The 23,165-nt window shown below is 36.7% G+C and overlaps 1 protein-coding gene across 1 annotated transcript; it reads left to right on the top strand.

The window, feature by feature from the left end:
• Positions 1-1,599: 1,599 nt before the first annotated feature.
• Positions 1,600-22,456, top strand: kntc1 (kinetochore associated 1). Its single transcript, XM_023958417.2, has 61 exons — positions 1,600-2,047; positions 2,782-2,902; positions 3,065-3,180; positions 3,362-3,440; positions 3,594-3,671; positions 3,758-3,792; positions 3,871-3,981; positions 4,255-4,348; positions 4,522-4,574; positions 4,695-4,807; positions 4,882-4,936; positions 5,027-5,125; positions 5,222-5,265; positions 5,355-5,417; positions 5,521-5,596; positions 5,715-5,840; positions 5,949-6,115; positions 6,254-6,365; positions 6,470-6,613; positions 6,706-6,762; positions 6,939-7,013; positions 7,110-7,229; positions 7,837-7,980; positions 8,061-8,156; positions 8,294-8,397; positions 8,489-8,591; positions 8,674-8,808; positions 8,899-9,018; positions 9,609-9,681; positions 10,303-10,370; positions 10,460-10,761; positions 10,872-11,044; positions 11,237-11,337; positions 11,665-11,809; positions 11,897-11,953; positions 12,053-12,216; positions 12,292-12,396; positions 12,483-12,611; positions 12,777-12,893; positions 12,979-13,088; positions 13,213-13,429; positions 13,896-13,985; positions 14,079-14,244; positions 14,450-14,508; positions 14,586-14,802; positions 14,876-14,949; positions 15,048-15,258; positions 15,388-15,500; positions 15,588-15,643; positions 15,834-15,912; positions 15,995-16,119; positions 16,199-16,334; positions 16,422-16,517; positions 17,017-17,073; positions 17,365-17,419; positions 17,893-17,956; positions 18,627-18,756; positions 18,848-18,937; positions 19,341-19,495; positions 21,340-21,436; positions 21,561-22,456. Exons 1-61 carry the CDS (start codon positions 1,910-1,912, stop codon positions 21,594-21,596), a joined length of 6,645 nt encoding a protein of 2,214 aa, XP_023814185.1. The 5' UTR covers positions 1,600-1,909; the 3' UTR covers positions 21,597-22,456.
• The last annotated feature ends 709 nt before the right edge of the window (positions 22,457-23,165 follow it).

Here is a 23,165-nt window from a genome sequence, read left to right as displayed (position 1 = left end):
GATACATTACACAAATAATAATAATAATAATAAACTTTATTACAGACTGCGGGGCTGTCCAACCATTTCTTCAAAACTCAAGGTCAATTTGCCATACAATACACAAAACATATAAAAGACTTAAGGATAAAAATAGAACACTCAAACAAGTAAAAACAGAAATGTAAACTTTCCTGTTTTTAAGCTTTGTGGAACGCCTCTGGAGCAAACCTCATCTATCAAATACCTTGGACATTTCATTACTGATGATTGGAGGGATGATAGAGACATTCAGAGACAGTACTGTAAACTCTATGCTCAGGCAAACATGCTGATGAGAAAATTCAGTACGTGTTCTCTTCAAGTGAAGTGTTCGCTGTTCAGAGCTTACTGCACTCCTCTGTATACGGCCCCTCTTTGGTGGAACTATGGATGTGGGACATTCCGCAAATTCTTAGTGGCCTATAATGATGCTTTTAGGCTTCTGCTACAGGTGCCAAGGTGGTACAGAGCCAGTCAGCTATTTGTGGATGCTCACATCCCCACCAGTGAAGCACTACTGCGTAAGCTTACATACGGCCTTATGGAACGCCTAGACAAATCTAAGAACTCAATTATCATGTCTCTGACTGATCCCAAAAGAAGCTCATGCCGCTACACTTCTGCCCTGAGGAAACACTGGATACAGCGATTATACTCTTTTTAATTTATATCTTTTTACTTTTTATTATGTATACTGTATTTGTATCTTTTTCTATGGACCACATCTGAGTCTGAAATAAAAGTGTGTTAAGTATAAGAACAATGACATAAAAAGTATATATAAAAAAACAATGTCATAAAAGTATAAAAATCAATGACATAGGAATATAAAAACAATGACGTAAAAGTATAAGAACAGTAAAATAATCAGGTATCATGAACTTAATAGAAAGACTAAAACTGCTGACTTAAACAAAAAAAAAAAAAGAAAACTTAAAAGTTTAAAAAAGACGACAGTACCAAAACCTACAAAAATAGGTGATTGGTATCTAAAAGTGCTGTGCTTTACACACACCTGCTTCAGTTCAATTCCTTAAAAAGTGTTTGTAAAATGTTGTGATCTACTTAAGCAAGTTGTAAAGCATCTTACAACTTTAAAATGAGTAAGTATTTCTCAGCATATATAGCTGTACAAGCAAATATTATATTTTTAACCAAAAATCCTACAACATTCTTCATACAATACATTGCTCTAAGTGTTGAAGATCTGAACATTGAACTTAAAACCACAAACCTTTCCCCGACTGTAAATTATTGAGTTGATATGATCAAACCTGGCAACCTTCTCGTCCCTCCCATTGTCCCTCAATCCATTCCAATCCCTCCTTTTAGTTTCTCAGGCAAATATTTGTTGGAGATTGCACCTTTTACACTCAAATAATACAGAGACTTTGCGTAGAGTTAGAATATTATCAATAAGGACTTCTGTGATGCTGTGACGACTTCAAGTGCAGCTTCTTAAAAAAAAAAAAAAAAAAAAAGATTCATGCCTTTTTCTAAGTCTGGGTAGGTACTGTGTGTTGCACCTGGAAGACAGCGCGCAGGAAAAATAAAAGCTTAACCGACACGACTAAACAACGACCCGCCAAATTCTAAAGCTAATGAAGAGCAGTTTGGCTACTTCTCGGTGTTAAGAGTCCGTTTCTTTCCGAAAACTCTTGAATTTATGCTAACATTGGGCGATGACATTTGTACAAGCAATTAGACTAGATTCGACTAGCGCATCTTAACTTTTATATCGATAGTTACGGTTAAATCTTAGTTTTTGCTTTGGTTGCGCGAATATATCATCATTAGTTACTTAAACTTCTAAGACAAGCTATGCGTATTTAGAGATTAGCTTATTAGCTATGTGTACTTCTTCCTAGTGTTTATAGCGCTTAATGAAATGACGATGTGGAGCGACGTTGAGCTGTTGATCAACGAGGACACAAACACAGTCCGTTATGAAGGTGTGTCAAGGGAGGACAGTGGCAGCGGCCTGTACCAGGTGGACACACTGGTCAGAATCTCCTCCTCCAATAAGGTAATCCTACTCCTGTACTTCACAGTTTCTAGTAACACTATATGAAACCATGTTCAAATAATTTTTTGTACAGTTTATAATTTTTAAGGGGTGTGGCTACGACGTATGGAGCACAGGACCTTAGTAAATCAGAATTGAATTACTTTATTGATCCCACACGTGCCGTTGTAAAAATGTAAACAGTAACGTGGTATGGTGTGTCTCTGTATGCATTTGCATACAGCAGATCCACAGTTTTATTTTCCCGAGTGGGACAGTTCACATAATGAGTGAAGTCTCCAAGCGCTCTGTCTATCATGATGTGGTTAAAACTTTAACCACATCATCACTGGAGACTTTAAAGTATCCAGTGATGATGCAGAAGGAGTTAGGCTGCTGTGTCTACTGAAAGGAAACGTTAAAAAAAAGTAGTACACTCCTTTTATTTAGTATTTAGTATACTTGAGTGTATGGACATATACTGTAGGAAGTATATTAACTAGATATTTCTTCAGGCTAAATTGGAACATTAGTATATAAAAATGAACTTCAAGTATACTGCCTCACTTTTAGTGTAAAATAAACATACTCGTAGTACAGTACACTTATAGAGTACTTTTTACAAAGGGGAATGGAAATATTTAACGATGGGGGGGGGGGGGGGGGTTCTGAGTTTGTTTATTAAAAGGGGATTTTGATGCATTTTGGAGGAATAGTTCTTTTGATTGATTTGCTGGAAATTTTGCTTCTTTCAGACGCAGACAGACCCCCGACTCTCATCTTCAAGTGGTTCAAATTGGAGCATTGTTGTTGTTGACAACACAGTGATCCTGTTTGATCAGAGCTACCAAACCATCCTTTTGCTTCTCCACTTTGGTAAAGCATCTTTCGTTACTCGTTTGTCTTTTCCGTTTTTTATTGTGCTTTACATTTGAAGGCTGGAGAGATTTAGTCAAGAATCTGCCTTTGGGTTACCACCTGTAAAGTTCAATGTGTCATTTAAATCTTGTGCATAATTTAAAGCATTGTATTTTTCAGAAACGGATGTGGATGCCATTGATGTTTGTCTGGAAAGAAGGTTTTTGGTGGTCTGTGAAAGAAATGGAAATCTTCATTTGATATATGTTCCACACAAGAAAATCCTCCTCACCAGAGTACGAGTTCTTTAACTTTAGTTTTTGTAAAACTTGAGTATTTGTAATTTACATAAGATATCTAATTTGCGCAGCAGAAGTTAAAGATGTAGAATAAGGATTTTTATTTCTATGCAGAGTTTACATTTATTGTACATTTAACTATTTTGCGGCACTACTATCTTTTTCTTTTCTTTTGAAGGCATTGGTTGAGAAACCATCCACGGGAGATAAGAAAACCTACCGCTATCTCATCATAAATGAGGATAAGTCATTCTCAGGTGAAATTTTGAAGGAGCAATTTTATAAAAACCCTCTAACTACTTAATAATCTAAAACATGTTGACATGTATTTGTACATATTTGAATGTGTTTGCTTGTTTTTTTGTCCGTCTTCTTAAGTTAAAATCTTAATGTTTTGTGTTTTTTCACAGGGGCGTACCATGTGTTTCTTCTTATCAAGAATGGCTTTTTCCACATTACAAACCTTTCACTGGCAAAGATCGAAGCAGGTAGAACTGTCAAATTATCTTGTTTTGTTTTGGAACCACTAATGACATTACTTTTAACATGTGTATTTGTTTTTTTGTGGTTCAAGCTGTTGAAAGAATGGATGTGGAAGCTCTGAAGGAGGTAAGTTAAGTTAGTTGTGCTTTTAAGCCATGGAAAAGTCACTCCTTAAACTAATTTTTACTGGTTTCTATTTTTCAGCTCCAGAGTCTCATAAAAATAAACTTTTGTTCAACTGAGGATTATCATGATGAAGGTTGCAGCACAGCAGCAATGTTCAATTTAGGACATGAAATTCACCTCATGATTGGGGTAAATTCTGTTATTACTGTTCCTTTTTTTAAAAATAAAAAATCTTTGAAAATTATTAGAATTTCTTGTTTTATGTTTGTATATAATAATGAAGCATTAATGATAACTAAGTGCATTTACAGTTTAATTGGTTTTGGTAGAAGTCAACATTAGATTTTTTTTCTGCTTAAAAATGGAAACGGCTTACAGTTCTAAAACAAATAGCTTGTTTCTTTTTTTATTTTAACATGTCCATTAGTGTTAAATTTTTGTCACCATCACATCTTTTGACAGGGAGGTAAAGAAAATGTCTTGACTCATTGGAAGATGGATCCTCTTCAGGGCAGGATGTGCTTTTCTCAGTCAGTAAACTGCAGCTTAATTCCAGGTAAATCGCTTGTTTTTAAGCATGGTATTTGTAAAAGCATAAAAAAATAGATACGTTTGTAGCTGACAAAACAACATTTAATGACGGAAGAAGTGGTTTTGCTTCGGGTTAAATTGAAGAAATACAATGAAAACAAATGTCAGTCATTGGCATCTTCTGTCTTTGCTTTTCAGGTGTGAGGAAGATGGAGGTGGTAGAAAATCTCCTTTACATTCTCGACACTGAGGTGAGTCTAATGATGTCGTAATCGGATCCTTTAAACATTTAAACATGAAGATTGGGTATTTAAAGTGTTTCTGAGTGTGCTCTGTGTCTTTTTTTCTTTATTTAACGTTCCCTGTGCCAGGATGTTCTGAGTGTTTGGGATCTGCACATCCTTGTTCTGGTTCACAGTTGGCCAGATTTGGCAATTCAGGACTTTGAACTCGCATTAGAGTTTGGGACTGCCGCCATGTCTGTGTAAGTACTATCACTGTGTCAGTCAGACTTAACCTAACTACTATTGTCTGATATAACCTATATGTGTGATACAGCCAAGACAAGGGCAGCGTGAGGATGATTACCCTGACCAAGACAGACAGCAGTCAGGTAGACGCTCTGGCTCATTTTAAAAAGTGTTGTTGAAGCATTTTATTACAGAAAGTGTTCTTAAAAACATGATTATTTTTATTGTTTCAGATCAGCTCACTGCAGATTAGAAATCTGCCCTCAATGACTGTTTGCTACTCTCTGGATATGTCTTCTGTCTCTTGTCTTGTCCAAACAAAAACAAACATGGTAAAAAAAAAAAATCAACCCAAATCTTAACACATTTAAATATCTATCATTTTATTTTAATTATTTTTACAATGTTTTGTGTCTCTTGAATTACAGGACTCCATTTTTGTGGTTGAAGGGATTTGTGAGGAACAAGGAAAGTAAGATCAGTTGTTTTTCATTGCACTTTCCATTCACACAATTTTCCGTTTAAGAGTGATTGTTCAGTATTTATTTTTTTTTGTTCTAGTCGGGCAGAGCCAGTAGCTGCTGTGATTGTCAAATGTTTCACTGAGGCTTTGCCAGAAAACAGGTGATCATTTTATTATTTTTTACTTGGTACGTTAATATTTGTGTCCCCAGTTCAACATGTGGATGCTGATGGACCTGATCTCTCTTGTGTTCCCTCCTTTTAGACTGAGCCGACTCCTCCACAAACACATGTTTGAAGAGGCTGAGAAATTTGCCATAACATTTCAGTTGGATTTGGAGGTCTGTTTGCTTTTTTTTTTTTTTATTTCTTCTAAAATCGAAGGATCTTAATATCTGATGTAATAGACAGTGTCCCTGTACAAGGGCGCAAAATGACTAATGGTTCTCCTTTATTTAGCTTGTCTATAAGGTTAAGCTTGACTTTGTGCTGGAGCAGCTGGACTCAGCATCAGCGCACGGCTCTGGACAGGATGTGTGGTCTAAGCTTGTAGATGAAGCCAAAAACAACCTGATGAAAATCTCAGTAAGTCTGACGGCTCTACCTTTTCTTAGTTTTGAAAAAGTGCTTCTTGCAGCAGCACACTCTTTTGTACAGACTTCCTTTTTTGTAATAAAGTTGAATTCTTTACAGGATGAGCAGTACGTGGTCGACTACTGTCTCAAAGCTCCTTGGCCGACCTTCGAAACCACAGAAAAGATGCTAAATCACGCAGCTTCCCGATATTCCTCTATACAAATCCAGGAAGCCCTGGCCAGGCTGGCAACCTTTTGCAGCCTGCATGGCTTGGAAAATTTCAAGTAAAACACATTTCCCATCGGATTATCCAACTTTTTTTTCTTTTATTTTATTTTTTATGTATCTTACAGGTTCAGTTTGCTTAATGTGTGTTGTATTAGATGAGCTTTATTTGATATTATTTCTGTTTTCTCACTCAGTGGAATTGCTTGGATTGAGTTTCTGAATAGCACTGAACATCTCGGGAACATCCTAACACATCTCAGAGATGGAGACATGAAAGGGGCACAGCTACTTTGGCTCAGAAATGAGGTTACAAACATTTAATGCATTCACAAAGTCCATGACTGGTGAAGGCTTTAGCAATCATACATATGAAATCCGACTCAATTTATTCCCTCTTTTTTTTGTTACAGGGGCAAATCGCTTTGGACTTTGATGAAACAAGTCTTGAAGCACTTCTCTGTGCCATCCCAGAAGACCTGTCCTCTCAAGACCTCTGTCCTTGGTTAAGGACGGTTTTGGTTCCTTTTGTGAGGAAAGTTCTCCCAAGAGGACAGGTGGGATTGTGTCTACTTGTATTTTGTTGCCAACGCGTTATGTTTTTAAAACTATGAATGACTGCCACATTTTTTTTTGCATGTATTTGTAGAAAATTCTGGCAAAATGGCTTGAGCAGAAGGCAAGAAACCTGGAGCTAACTGAAAAGGTAAATTCAGCTTTTTTATTTGTCATCACTTCTGTGGAAGCTGCTATTATCAGAAGAAAGCATCATTTTCATTTTTAAAATTTCATCTGTAAACCTACACATCTCCTAAATTGATTTTTTTTTGCCATTGTTTGAGCATTTTGGATCTAAAAACAACCAAGAAATGTTTTTCTTAGGGCTCTTGGCCACAAAACGGACTGGACTTGGCCGTTCTTGGAATACCATCTTTGTGGACTTGGAAGAAATCTCTTGTGAGATGCTTTTATGTTTCTTCTTACTACTCTGGTTTTTTTAAACCATTTGTTGTGATTCACTTTTATTTTATTTTTTTTACTTTTTTCTTCCAGGATGAAGATTATGGTTCTGATGAGGTGGAGAATCTCCGATCCCTTGTGTCCAACCTCCGCCAGCTGCTGGACCTTCACCAAAAGTACAGCTGCAGACTTTCACTTTCTGTCTTAGAAAAGGTTTGTCTGTTATTACTGTTGTGCTGCAGCTTTAGTCTGTAATAAGTGTTATTTTATTTAAAGCTTGTCTTTGTTTTAAGGAGAAAAAACTTTGTTTAGTGTGTATTATTTTGTTAAATATACATTTTGTTAAATATATTACTGGTGTATTTTGATCATCAAAAGCTTTTAACTTTGTGAGATTTTCACATGAAATATAAAGACTTTAGACCCAATTAAAAAATAAAAAACACTTCTGGAACCCAACTTTGATTTGATCTTTTGGTAAATTTTGGAGTCTCTTTTAGCTTTAACCATGTCCAGTGTTCTGTATGTTGCATTTTTATCACACAAGTTCACAGCTCGCTATGAAAAAATAGTTTTGAAATTTGAAATGCTCCTTCAAAACATGAAAGGTTTATTGTGCGATACCTGTACCTTATTTTTGTCCAAATTTGTCATCCTGCTTAGATAGCTTTCCTAAAAATGATGGCTAATAACGGTAAATTATTGTACTTGTATTAGAATGATTTAAAATGATTTAGCTTTTATCTTGTTTTAGTAATAGATTTTATTTATCATGTCCTTTGTGTATTGATTTATTTATTTATTTATGTTCTTTTTAAAGGGGACTGTTTGGAGCGTCGTGTTCTTCATGCTCGACAAAGTTCCCGCTCCAGAGCTGATAGCGGCCACGGTGGAAAACAGCGTTCTGCCGTACACGACAGAGCACCAAATTCCTTTTGACGAGCTTTTGCTACGATATATCAAGGTAAAAGTCATCTGCTGGCCACAGAAACTCCCAGTTTTTCATAAATCCTGACAATGCCTGTATTTCTACCTTTTACCTAGGATCTTCTGGAGCGCTGCAGTTCTCAGACGACGACACTTTTCACAGAATGGGAAGCAAAAGCTGTGGCCGTTCTAGGCTGCATGACTGACTCTGATGTACGCTTTTCCTTTCTTTCAAGCACATTTTTAACCATGGCTATAGTTCATCAAAATAATTAATGAATAGGAAAAAATGCTGAAATGAGAAAAATGTAAGGTTTGTACTCAAACTGGGTCATTTATGTCAATTCCAGCTGATGGTGGATGCTGTGCTGGAGATCATGCAGAAAGCTGTGGTTCCCTGGAGTAACGTGGTGGAAAAACTTGTTCAGCAATACCTAGAGATGGATGGGCCAAAGTATGAATTTTTTCTTTTTTTTATAATTTTTTTGTTGTTAATTACAATTTAATTTTGAAAAGCCAATTAATTTATGCTTTTTTTTTTAAAGACAAGAGCTTTTAAAAGAGAGCTACAGGCTGATGGAGATAAGGAAACTTCTCAGGGGTTATGGCATTCGCAACTTCAATCTCTCAAACTCCACTCAAGTCATGGTAATCTAGACTTTAAAAAATGATGCGAGTGCTCTTGAACCTGCCAAAACAATAAAGACCGTTCACTGATTGTTTTAACCAGACGCTGATAAGATACATCCTGAAGCAAGACTTACCGACGTCTCTGCAGGACTCCCTGACTTTAGCTGAAGCTTACAAACTACCAACATCACTGATAAATTACCTTCATCTCATCCAACTCGTAGGCCAACACAAGGTAAATCAACTCTTGACTTTTGATTACAAATGTACTTTCTTTTTTTTTGGTTTGAGTGTTATTTAAATTTTTTGTGCTTTTTTACGCTAGACTGAGGAAGTTTTGAGCGTCTTAAAGCGACTGTCATCTCCAGAAGCAGAGTGCGTCATTGAGCATCTGGCATCGTGGGCGCGGCTACAGCTGGAGGACAAAGAGCACATTTCTGATGAGGTGGTGATCCAAATTCTTGCACGTTTCCTCTAGTATCTGCTATGAAATGATGCTGGAACACACTTTTAAGGAGTTTTTGCAAAGTGTGACATCTCTGCTGCAACCTTTTGCATACGTGTGATCAGAACAGCAGTGATTGCTTTTACCTGGTTGCCTCTTGTCACTTTTGTAACTTGTTTGTTTAAATGTTAGATAAATGCTACAGCAATAAAGTGGGCACCAATCTAAGAGACCCTACTGGTTCATCAGTCCAATTCTCTCAGGATTTTCTTTTCATTTTCATCACTTTTATGAGGATTTCAATGGCAGGAGAAATGGTTGTAAATGTGATCATGACAGAAAAAGTAAAAAAAAAAAGACAAAAATATGGATTTTCAGACCTTACATTTTTAGAAAGTATGTTAACCTTGTTCATTCAAATTCCTCCCTATTCAATATCATGTTTGAGACAATAAAAGTAAAAGAAAAGCTACCCCAATTTTAATAAAGGGGTATGTTGACTTCTTTGAACACTAAAAATACTTGAAATAATAAACTCTGGTCCAATGTTTTAGACATCTCCTAAGTTTCTCTTGGTCTGTTTTTAACAGCACAAGAAGCACCAGATGGTTGTAGCTCAGGTGATGGTGGAGGCGCTGAAATACTTGCATGTAATACAAAAACGTAAGTTACTTCTTTTTTTTCGGATCTAATGTCAGATCAATTTTTGTAAAACTTTAATAGTTCCTATTGCTTGCCTGTGCTTCCTGTTTTTTTTGGTTTTTGTTTTTTATGCTTAAATCACCCCAAGATTTCAGAGATGTCTGATATTTGAGCACAAAATATACAGAAAGCATTTTTTTTGTCAAAGTGGAAGTTTGGTAATATAGTTATTATGAATTAGATTAAATTAAATTAAAAGTTTTATAATAATGTTGGAAAAAGACTCCAGTGCATCTCAGGCCATTGTTGATGGTCTTGTTGAACTGTAACCCTGAAACCGCACACATAAACAGAGTTTAATGTAACACCTAAATACTTTTTTTTTGTATACATTTGAAATAATTAAGCATAGTTTATACACTTTATTTTTAAAGTTAAAACCTTCTCTAATACTTTCACTACAGTCTGTGTGTTTGGCGTTGTAGATCACAGCACGTCAACCTGAATGTAGTTAAAGAACAGCCGTTGCCACTAAAGCATTAAATTGCATTAAATATATTTCAAACTGTCATTGCAGTCATAAGGATTTTATGTGTTAAATTGCATTTCTAATAAGGACACCGTATTCTATTACATTTGCAGAAGATGCCCTTAAATGCATGGAGTGCGAGAACAACCTCGTCATGTTTAAAGCGATCTCCCACCTTCAAGTACGACTTGTTTTAAGGAATTTTTTGTGGTTCTTTAATTTTATAACTTTTTTTTTTTTTTACCCATAACCTTTCTTTTTCTTCTTCAGGAGGACTTTGACGTTTTCGTCACACCTACCAACTTTGAGGATCCGAGAATCAGGAAACAAATCCAAGAGCACCACATCACGGCATATGAAAACACTCGAGCCCGACACTCATCCAAGCAGAAGACTGTGACAACACCAGTTGTGGCTAACGATCCCGACGGCAAGACGAAGACCATTTCGACAGAGGCCGGCTTGCGCCGACTTGGAAGGCAACTTCAGCGCACAGAGCAGGAGCTCTGGTCTGATCTGGGTCTGCGAGCGCTGACAGTGGGAAAGGTGGACAAGGCGCTCAAGATCTTCAGGTTTACATGAATGAATTGTTTTGTTTTTTTCTGACTAGAGGTGGAAAACTGATTAAACTCTTGCTTAATTAAGAAGTAACTGGTTGATAATTCCCTTCCCTTTTACTCAGCGAGCTGTATGAGCATCACTGCAACAGCAGCACCGGGAAAGTTTTGTTCACCGCTGCTAAGATGCTGTGTCAGATGCTGGAGGCAGACGTTCCCATGGTGATTCCTGAGGACATGGACCTACCAGCAGTCATTCATGACCTCGCTTGTCAGGCCATCAGCGTGTGTCACTCTGGTAAAGGAAACTCAATGAACACACATAAAATAGTATTTACAACCATGTTTGAGGTTTTGTACCAGCTGCTCAGAGTATGGAACCCCTTTTCTGTCCGAATATTTCGCCTGAATCAACTGTATCGCTGCATCATTAGTGCTGCTTTCAGTCTTTTCTGCAACATGAAACAAAAAAATGTAATCATTACTACAGATTTGCTCCTGGACTGTTTGGAGCTTTGCAAAGGCACACGGACAGCAATGGATGTGTACCAACAGTGCCAGTTATCTGATAACTACGGCTTCATAGCCAAGGTTAGTATCCCGTCTTTTCCAGGTAAATTATATGGTTGTATCATTGCTTGTTACATTGTTTTTCATACAAGTAATAGAGAATTTAAGACTTTTAAATTTAAAAATTTGCAGTAATTTTAAAAAAATATAAGTTGTTTTGTAATAACCCATAAGAGCCCAGACAGAGCCCCAGAATTTTTCTAAATAAAAATTATGTGGAATATACCACAAACAAAGTAGATCACAGAACAAATTTCGGATGTTTTTCTGTTACACTGATGTGACAATTGGTTAAAAAAAATCTTTGGAACTTTTATTTTTGAGAAATTAAATTGTGCGATGTCACAGGATTTCTCTGTGGAAGCTGGAAAAGACCCCCATTCCCAGTGGACATTTCAAGATGTTTTTAGTGAGGACTGCATTGTTCTGGATCCATTGTCAGTTCTGCCTGTGCAGTATGAGATTACCAACTGCCTTCTTCCTGTATCTCAGGGTAAAAACACTTTATCTTAAAAAATTTTTTTGGTAATTTATGTCTCTGATCCTTTATGGGGGGGGGACTATTTTTTTTTATCCCCAGATGCCAAACTGTACCCTCTGGACTGTTCCTGTCTGTCCCATTGTTCATTTGCTGATGGTAAGTTTGGTAAACGCATGATCATTTCTAGCGTTTCCTCCCGCTTCTTCTAATCTAATTGGTGTAGCTAATCTTCAGTCTCACCTCCTACATGTAAAGGTTCCAACTACTTGCGGGTGCTCCTAGGGCCCCTTTCCAACATGCTGCAGATGCTGCAGGAGTGCAGTCAGCTGGAATTAGCCCTCAGAGTTCTTGTTAGCTCATATGGCAGCTGCCTGCAGCATGTAACCTCCAACATCATGGATGTAAACCTAAGTGTGCAGGTATACCATCTTACAAAGCCAGATTGTAACGTTATTGGCTAAAAAACTGTGTACTGATCTGTCCCCACTTCTCAGCTTTACGATTCTCAGGACCTTAAGAAGTACAGTTTGTGTTTAAACAACTTCCAAAAGACGACGACTTCCACTCTGAATGCCGTGGCAGTGGCTTTGTTAAATAAGGTGAGATGATCGAGTTGGGCATCACTAAGGGACAGAAGATTTGCAACACTTGTGTTTGGAATTTACTGTTCTCTTTTGAATTCTAGGTGTTCAATTGGAGAGTGGTTGATTGTGATTTGGCTATAGGTCTTTGCACACTCCTCACCAAAGCAGAAGTCTTCAAAATTCTGTGGAAAGTCATTGACAACACTTGGCAAAACTATGACAAGATTTTGGTATAACTCCATCTCTTATCTTTTTTGCCAAACCTGTAAACTATGACATCTTCTACTCATTTTATCATTAAATAAATTTATGAGTTGTGATATTAAAAAAAAAATACAAATAATGCAAAATATAGAAACTTTAATATTAATGTTATTGTCAATATACTGCTACAGGCTGTTGCAAAGATTGGAGCCAATCTCAGTTGCTTGCACAATGAACCAGAGGAACTGAAGAAGTTTCTCTCTGTCATCACTGATGCTGAGTGGGGCATCAAGCTTGGCAAATTAGAGGTACCGCTAACTCAAGCCCTCAAGAAAACACTTTCTTAAAATAACAAGCTTTATATTTATAAACTGCTCTCTGCCCTTATGCCAGATATCTATGCAGCCGGTATTCCGTCAGCAACCAGAGATGAAGAGTAATCTGATCCCTGTTTTGGTGAAGAACAAAAAGATCACCCCAGACGTCATCCTTCAGTACTGCAGGTCAGGCAACTTTTCATTTAGTCGTTTAATAATTCTTACAAAAGCATTGGGTTCATATTAACCTAGTCGCTCACCAGATTTTGGTGTCTACCTATATTCAAAGTCCCTCTTTGCCCTCATGCAGCACCTTTGGTTTGGATCGCGATCATGTGATCAACCAATACATTACCACCTTACTGCTGCTTCAAGAGGATGAAGACGGCACAGAAACCCCGGCTTCGGGGCTGGAGGAGGTGCAGTCTTTGTGTCACGCTGACGCTCTTGAGCGAGTCCTGCAGATTATCCCGATGTTACACAGCACCAGCGAGCTGACTGAGAGTCTCTGTTCTGCCATGTTTAAGGTATAACAAGCACTTTGCTTTCTGTTGCTTTTGGAGAAACTATGATCTGGATCTAGAAAATGTCAGGTTTTTTTTTTGGCTAAAAACTCCATAATCTTAATTAAACAGCAGATAGGTAAAGTGGTAATCCTGTGCAGTCTAATTCAGCCTAACACAGTCAAGAACATAAACTCTGGCATTCATTTGATTATATCCATTTTTTACATTTTAAAATTTAAAGCATTTATTTAAAAGAAAGATTTTACCATTTTAAATGTGAACGAATTAGTACATGTGTACAAATATTTGTTTATTAGTCTATTTTATATACTTATGGTCTTGAACTGTAAAATCTAAAGTTTACATGCCCATGACATCAATTAAAAACTACATTATAGACACTGCTGTAGCATTATTATACTATAACTATTTATGTGAACTGCAGTCTAGTATTACTTGTAACATTTTTGTGCTTTTTCCTATAAAGCTCAGCCCTTACAATTATGAGAGGTTAGAGGTGGTACTGAAAATTATCCAGGCTGCAGACGAGAATGTGGCGACATTCTCTGTTTGTCAGGTAAGAAGTAACACAAGCTTTTATACTTGAAATTGCATAACAGTTTCTGAATTTAAGTGAACTATTCAAGTGAAATTATAATCTATTCTACAGGCAATGGGTCTCCTTCAGCACCTAAAGTCCTACAAACGGGTCTCACCGCCAACAGATGTGGAGAACACGCATCTTCTTGAAAACGGTTTGCTGGCGAACCCCCTCTGCAACAGCAGACTGCCTTTCCATTTGCTGCTGCAGACCAAACATTTCTGGAAAATTATCTGTGAGTTAAAAGTTTAATTCAGTTCAGACAGATCCGAATTACTTAGACTTAATTTTAAGCATTATCATAAAAAAGCGTATTTTATTTTGAAGTTGTTAAACTGCTCAAGGGTTTTTATTGGGGCATTTTCAATTAAAAATGTAATAAAATCCCAATGTTTTTTCCATTATTTTATCTTTTTTTTTTAATTTTCTTTTTTGTTTAGCTCCTGAGCTAAGTGAAGAAACCTTCCCTACACTACTTCTTATCAGCAAACTTATGAAGGTATGCTGTGATAAAACCTAGGAAAATCCTACTCATATTTGTCTTTGTAGATAAATTTTCCCCTAAATTCTTTCTAGGTGAGCCTCGACAAGTTATACATGTCAGCAGCAAACCATGTGTTTGAGAAAAAGATTAAGCCTTTACTCCTGGAGAAAAAGAAAATGGGTCACAGCCACGTCTACAATGAGCAAACTTTTAAGGTGGCCAAGAACATGATGATGTACATCCAGTGCATCCAGAGCCCGGAGTGGGCAGCTGCTACAGCCCACAAGATAACACAGGAGCTTCCACCAGGTTTGAGCTGCACAATAGCTGCTCTGCTCTTCCCTGCTTTTGTTTGCCATGAATCGTTTCCTGCTCTCTCCAGGTTATGAGAAAACGCAATCTTTGAGGTTCTGTTTGGCCCTCGGTGACGCATGGCTCAGGAACCCAAACTTAGAGGTTCCTCTTGATTTTCAGATTTCATAAAATTTAAATAAAGTCAAACCTCTTATGTGACAATGTTTTCAAACACTTGTCCTTTCTCTGCCTCACTTCAGGAGGCTGCAAGGGCCAGAGGAGAGACCTTTCTGTCCAAGCTCAAGCTGCAATTTCAGCGCTCTGCCACTGAGAATGTGCTGATGACAAGCCAGCTGAGCAACCCTGAAAATCTGAAACTGACTGGGCTTCCGGGCAGGCTTGTTGTGGCCTTGTATGAACACAACAGTGTTGAGCAGCGTTACAAGGAAACGGGTGTTCAGAACTACCCAGGTGAGCAAGTTTGAACTGTTGTTGATGAGGTTTGTCTGCACTCTTTCTAGTTAGGATTTCTTTTGTAGCTGTCATCATACTTACAGTTTTTTCCTCTTTTTTTTCTTTTTAAATGTCCGGATACATCAGACATACATGCTGCAGTCAAGGAAATAGCCTCAATCAACAATGTGGATCTCAAAAAAATCCGCAACATGCTTTTAGAGAAATGGATCTGCAAGACGGGTCCAGCAGCAACCAGGGTTCGTTGAGTTTAACCTGCTTTTGTTTGTTTTAGGCTTTCAATGTTAATAAGCTGCAAATTTTATTCTACTTTATGTTTGTTCAAGGAAATGGGAATTCAAGGCTGCGTCACCAACATTGATGATGACCCGGACCTAATGAGGTGCAGCATTTTACTTTATGTCCTCTTAGGGATAAAACTTTCAATAGGTTGACCAAGAGCACATAAACCATGTTTATTTTTAATTGCTGTTTTTCCTAAAATCCTTTATTGATACCCAAAGTAATTTAGATATACCTATATTTCTTTATCTGCATTGACTCAACAATATATATTCTCCCTTTTCTTTTAGGGTTGTCCACATGCTGCAGTCTTGCCCCATGGAGGATGCATTCCATATTTTAAGCCCTATCCTGTCTGCTGAAACTTGGGTATACCCATTTTTTAGAACAATAAATAAATAATTCAATATCTGTTAGTGGTGACTGATATCATTTTTTTGGATCTTTGTAGCCCTTCAGCACATCTGGACCTCGTCTGACCTTCTGCCACCGGACCAGGGCTCTGCTTTGTCTCGTCCGCCTTACCGATGCAGCAACACTAGAGGCTAAGCTGCAGATCCCCAGGACCAAGCTTCTGTCAGAGGCCAAGCCCAGATTTAAATATCAGCTTGTGAAGTAAAGATAATCATCAGTGTTGTTTTTTGTGTACATGCAGAAATTACCTGAAGTGCTACATCTTTGTGTCCCAACTGGAGGCCTTGAACATCCCATACACAGTCCAGTCCTTTCTCAATAGTCCCAAAGAAGGCTTGGTTAAAGGTCTGTGGAAGAACCACAGTCATGAACCACAGGTATGTTCTAATAAAGTATGGAAGCTAATCCCTGGAAATGAGATGTCCTGCATAGATTTCTAAGGAAAGTGTCGTTTGTCATGTCAGGCTGTGCGTCTTGTGGCCGACCTGTGTTTGGAGTACCAGGTGTATGATTCTCAGCTGTGGAACAGTCTACTTCAGAAGCTGCTGGGCTTCAACTTGGTAAACAAACATGCAACAAAAATCCCTTTTATTCATGATTTTTATGTGGTTTAGGACACATTTTCAATGTTTAAAAAACAAAACAAAAATTTAAACAAAGCATCATGTTTTCATATATTGCTTAAAAATATCAGGGGGGGCTTTTTGCTATTTCATATTTTTTTTGTAAACACATGGAAAGGTTTACCTATAAATGCAAAGAGAACATTTAACTTATTTTTTCTTCATCATTTGCTTAAAACTTTGATATTGTTTGAGTAAATGTTGTCAACTGCTTCATGAAAGCCAAAACCAGTAGGAGAATCATGTAAATTCAAAGCAAAAATAAATGTAATTTTTGATACTAAGAGTTTCTGTTTAATTCTAAAAGGATAAGCCAAACGGACACAAATGTTTTGCAAAAAAGAGAAAGGCGATAGAAATGTTAAAGACTCGACTGTTGAGCCTTTTTGTTCAAATCTTATCTAGTTTACTTTGACACAAACATCTTTCTCTGCAGATCAGTCATCTGCAGAAGGTCCTTGAAGCAATAGTGGCTGTTCCAGCTTTGTGGGAGGTAAGGTTACAGAAATGTTTTCAAGATCCCAACATGTGTATGTTAAATTAAGGGATCTGTTTTTGTGCTATTTTCTTTATCTTTTAAACAAGATCAGATAATACACATTTTTAAAAGTACTATTATTTCTCAAACGTATGTGGATGCATCAACAAATGGGTATTTCAAAACCTTCAAGATGTTACACCATTTAAAAAAAAAAGAAGCAGATTAAACTTTTTGGAATGCGATTTCTTTTTAAAATTTTTTTTTTTTTTTTTTTTTTTGGTTGAATTTTTCTCTTTTTTTCAGATTCCAAGCTTTTGTAGGACTTGGAGGAGTATCATACTAGCACCCTTTGTCTCAGGTAATATAACTCACTTCCATACCATCAAAAGATGGCAGGGGTAGCTGAGAATGTTTCAGTTATTATGAGGAGTTGTTACTAAGGTTAAAAAAAGAAACCCAAGGTTTTAACATTTCATCATATTAAATATAAATTATGTAATATGAAACGGTGAAGTGCAAGTCCAGGTCTACAATATAGAAATAAATCCTAAGGAACAAATGGCAGATATTTGGTAACAAAGTGGGTAAAACCGTTGAAGCCGATGAGTTTAGGTTGTTTAATTGGACTGTGGATCATTAAAGCAGTCTGTCTACACAGAAACTTCATGAGACAATGCTGCTGGTACTGCAATGATGATCATTTTGTTAAAAAAGTGTTTATGTGAACCAATTTGCATGTGTGAAAATCCAAGTTATAAGTATTGTTTTTTTGTTGAATGTTTGCACTTTGTCAAATACTGTCTAAATGAAGTGTTGTTTTCTTGGTGACAGCCTCCGTTCCTCTAAGCCCAGAACAACAAACAACTCTCTACAGGACCTTTGTTCTCCTGCTCAAGTAAGTTTCTTAAATCTAGACTTAAGAGTCAAGTACTGCTAGAGTTACTCTGAAGTGGACAAAGGACTGTCTTTGGGGGTTTTTGAGAGTGTACTCATAATTAATGTTGTTGCTGAGCTTAAAGTAAAAGCTCCATCCTTCATGCAAGTCATAGGTAAATGATGTCAGGATTGCTCATATTAAAAATCAGAAGCTTTTAAAGACGTCCAAGAATGTGAGCTGTGGCTTATTGTTTGAATCTACTGAGAGAAGATTCTGTTAAAGTTGCTCAAATCTGTAAAGATGAAAATGACTTGATTCTACTGTAAAGATGCTCAAACTAACTTTTACTGCTGAGGATGGAAAGACTGATAAACGACTAAAAACAGATTCAGGAAAAACAAGAGACATTCATTAACTGGTGTAAATGTAACCCTTCCCTTCAAAGTATTAAAAATGTTAATATTTTATGTTTGTTTATGACAAAATAGTTCTCTTATTCGTATGTTAGCAGTCATGTTCTCTCATCTGGATAAAAGAGTTGGGTCAAATATACCACGAAATGATGTAAAAAGCTTACAACACTTTTCAAAACAATTCTGGGTTTAAAGTTTGTAATGCTGCAAAAACTTAAGTTAAACATCATCTAGTATTTACTTGATCTGTTTTGCTCTTGAACCTCCTTTCCAAGGTGCCCCTTCCTGTTGAATTTGGACTTGATTGGAATTGCAAACCGATTTGCGCAGTTTAATCTGCCCGCCTTCGCTCTGGGAACTCTCCTCCTCATCCCCTGCGCCAGCAAAAAGGAACAACAGATTCAAGTGGGATCCTTCAGAAATACATACAGCGCCATATGTAATTCTGTTGTTAGACTTTTCTTAAAGTCAGTGTCTTTTGTTGTTGTTTTTTCAGGGCTTTCTGTCTATGTGTAACCCAGTTACAGTCCTGGAACAGGTGGAAGAACTCATGAACACTGGCGAATTGGCTGGAATCCCTTTACAGGTATGATGTCAGTGTGAATTATAAATTGCTTATTTGTGTATTATAGTTAATTCCTAATTAGAACATTTGTTCAACATATCCCAGAAATAATTGCTTACTCCACCAAAAGCTGCAATATCCTGTTTCACTAAACCACATTTCCTATCACTGCCTTTTGTGCTGCTTGCATTAAATGAATGGACTTGTGTCAGAACCAGAACAGGAACTTCTACTTGATTGTTACAAGACAAAGAAAGCAGAGCACTTCCTTGTTATTCATTTAGTGTGGCTACTAAAAATGTAAAGGGAGAAAAATTCCAGATGAATAGATCTGTTGCTCTGCATCAATTATAAACAGAGAAGAAGAAAAAAATGTCTTAAAAGGTTTTTGCATTTCTAAATTCTTGCTTTTATTGTCCTTCAGATCATGGAAACTGTTCTAACTTTCATCAGCCAGAACGGCCAGCACCAGAAGCTAATGAAGACCAAACACTTCAGTCATCTGAAGCAGCTGATTTTCTCACGTGGCCAAACGGAACAGGTGAAGGATTTAGTCGATTACCTGGCCAGCCAGAATTGGTAAGTTGTGCGGATGTTGTTTGCAAACACCAGTTTAAATCTCATGTAGTAAAAACACATGATGGTCAAATTTCCCCAGAAGCTCTACAATAGTGTAGTAGTATCTGGATTAGTAATTATTCAGCTTATTATTATTCAGTTTGTAGCCCCTTTTCAGCCAATTTTATTAAACAAAGCCTTTTTGTCAGCTCAAGATGGATAGAAATAATAATTTTTGCATATATACAGTAGAAATGGATTGTGACAGGATTTTTCAGCCTTGTTCTAAGAAAAAGAAAAAAGTGTATTTATTTGGAAATTCAAGAGTTTTGTTGGAGTAATAAATAAAGAGAAGGACTCTTTAAATTGGTTCTAATAACCGGAAACCTATAAGCAGCAAATCCTGCGGCTGTACAGTCACAGGCCTGAATTAGTTAAATGTATGAAACCGCTTCTGCAGACTTTTAGCAGGGTTGACATCTGTTCTTCAGAATCAAATTAGCAATGTGCAGGTTTGTGTTCCATCCAGCAGAACAGAAGAAGACAGTTGACATGTTTACAACATAATTGTGTCAGTGACTCATCTGAATTCTAGTAATTTGATAAAAATTGAGTTTCATGAAATGGAAATTAACTGAGCGAGTTGGTGCTTCTGTGCCACAGAGCTAAAATGGACTGAAAGAGTCTTTTTGCATGTTGAGTTTTTTAGAATAATGTTAGTAATACATTTCAATGGATGCTTATTTTTTTATTTTGTGAAATCTTGCTTTTAGTTTACACAAACTGACGAACTGAGACGGCAGCCAATGAAAAAGTGGAATATATCTACAATTGCCAAACTAAAGCCTACCTTTTAAATTAATTAAGAATTTATTGCTAATTAAATTTCAAAATTCTGATTTGTGGATTTTGTTAACAAGTTCAGTTACGTTTTATTGTTGTTTTGCAACTTTCTTTTTTATACTATTCCAATGAGATTTACTGTCCTTCATACATGCGATGCTGCAAAGTGTTAATTAAAAACAAAACATGGTTGTTGTTTTGAATTTTAACCTAAAACCAAATTTGTTCAGTAATTGTACAATGTTTTGTTACCCGTTTTGATTTTGGATTGTGGTGAGTATTCTGAGTTAAGAAACAAAACCTTCATGAAGATTTACCTTTAGGAGTATTTTTTTTTTTTTTTTTTTTTTAACTTGTCCTGTCCAATGGAGCCGGTTTAGCTCGTACTGGTTTACGGCACCTTCCATCCATGAAACCAGGGTTCGAATCCGGGCTGCTCCCTATTTCCCTTCTCTGCTTCTCCGCCGGTCCCAAGCCCGGCTAAATTGAGAGGGTTGCGTCAGGAAGCGCATCTGGCGTAAAACATTGTCAAGATAACCATGCAACTCATCCGCGAATGAAAGGATGATTCGCTGTGGCGACCCCTGATGGGAAAAGCCGAAAGAAAAAAGAAGAAAAAAAAACTTGTCCTGTCCAACAGCTGAGCAAACACATAAGAGCTGCAGGCCTCTTGTGTTGGACATATTTTAACACAAGGTGTATATTTAAATAAACCACTTTTGTAATTTAGTCTAAACTTTATTTATATTAAATATATTTGTAACTGGTTATTGTTGGAGTGGTCAGAAAGAAGAGAGAGGGATGTTAGAGAGAGGGAGGGGATAGGAGGGTGATTATAGCGCGCGCGGGGGGGGGGGGGGGGGGGGGGGGGGGTTAAATCAACAAGCAACTAGTTGCTGGAAGTTTATAATCATTACTGTCAGGTTATTGTGTACCTATTAACCCTTGTGCCATCTTGTGGGGTCATCTGGACCCCACAAGATGGCACAAGGGTTAAGTGTTCTTAATTTTCTGCGTTATAGTGAGGATGACGCCGACCTGCTCGCCCGTGAGAACCTGAAGCACCGGGAGAATCAACAAGGAAGATCTGTAAAAACTGAAATAAATGGCTGCATGAAGGTAAACTACTGTAGAAAAATTTGTGTAGGAAAGAATACATGTTATTTATTTATTTGCTATTACTCTATGAACAGTGATTTGTTATTTCTAGTTGATCAGTAAGCCGTCTTTTTTTGTCTTTCAGGAATTTCTTCACTTGCAAAATGGAGTATCTGGATAAAGCAACAGTTTCTCTGGTTAGGTTTATGCAGTCTTACTCAGACTGAGGTGCAATATTTATACCATTTATCTTTGAAATGTTTGAATAAATTCATTTTCATATTGCTTCCAAATGTTTTGAAAAATATCTACGAGCCGCATCTTCTGTGGATCGTATGTTTAAAAGTACTTGGAACAAAAACAACAAATTGAACATATGAGAAGTGATTTGCAAGAATACCTTTTAATTTAAGAAAAAATATAGTTATGATCCCATTTGATGAATTATTTGATATCATTGAAAACAAATAAGTAAACTCATATGTTTTACAAACATGTTACCATTTTAATTTTGTCTGTTTTCTCAACTGTAAACTAATTTTGCTAGCTAGTTTTTGTTTATTGTTTTTTTTTTTTTTTTTTTTGAGAAAAATGTTCCACATTTTAAATTGAATTATGACCACTAAATTTCTGCGATAGACTGGGGTCCCATCCAGGTCGTACCCCAGCTTGCCCAACGGTAGCTGGGATAGGCTACACAACCCGTGAGCTCAAAGGGGATTAAATGGGTTTTGAAAATGGGTGGATGACTAAATTTACCTGCTCAGTATTAATATGGTTTATTCCCAGCTAAGAAGGGTATATTTGCATGGCATCACTTCTGCAGCTGGAGACAGGATGTCATGCAGGAAAGTGAGGGAACAAAAGCCCCTCTGTCAACACCAAAGAGCCTGGGCTGAAGTCACATGTTGCACATGTCTTTAATTTGGAGTTCCCTCCATATTGAAAGTTTTCCGCTTATGGTCCACCTTCTTCTTCCTCCCAAAACATTTTAAAATTTATTATGATCCTATTTTTGAAAATAAATGAATATCCCCTTGATATTCCATTTCTCAGTACTCTTTTTGTTTCTACCTCTTTTTTTCTTCATATTAGATGATATAAGTCTGTATTTATTGTTTTAATAGAGGAAATAGACATTTAAATAAAATAAAACACATTTAGTTATTGAAAAACTTCAAATTAGGTATATACAAAAGGTAGGACAAAGATGCCTTATTTGAGCATTAAGCCACAATATGCACTAAACATAAAATATACATTTTACAGGGACATGAATAAAAACATACATTTACAGATAATATTTAAAATAAAAAATTAAACTACAATTACAGTCAAAGCTGTCGATAAAGTTTAGGTAGAAAAAATGTGTTCAACTTGAAATGGTAAAGTGGTTTAGGGTTCATGAGAGTTTAAAACACCTTTTTTTAAACTATATTTGTATCTTTTGATCACTTGACTATTTTTTGTGGACATTGTCTGGCTTAAGGAGTCCTCTGAATGTAAAATATTGTGTTTGGTTTGTTTTCATAAGATCTGTGGCTCCAAGCTGCATAAGTGTTTGTCTTTAGTGCTGTCTAGTGGACAAAGCAATAATGGTGCATTACAGGATTGTAACTTTTTTTTTTAATAGAATCACAATTTCTAATGTGTAAACGAAAAGATTTATTTTTCATCAAATCCAAAGAAAGTGCTAAAACAAGTCTGGGTGAAAGCAAAAGTACTTCTTTCTATAGTATTAGCAAAGACC

This window comes from Oryzias latipes, chromosome 9 (assembly GCF_053564925.1).
Source record: "Oryzias latipes strain Hd-rR chromosome 9, Olatipes_Hd-rR_3.1".
Lineage (NCBI taxonomy): Eukaryota > Metazoa > Chordata > Actinopteri > Beloniformes > Adrianichthyidae > Oryzias > Oryzias latipes.
This window is presented reverse-complemented; position numbering and strand designations above follow the sequence as displayed.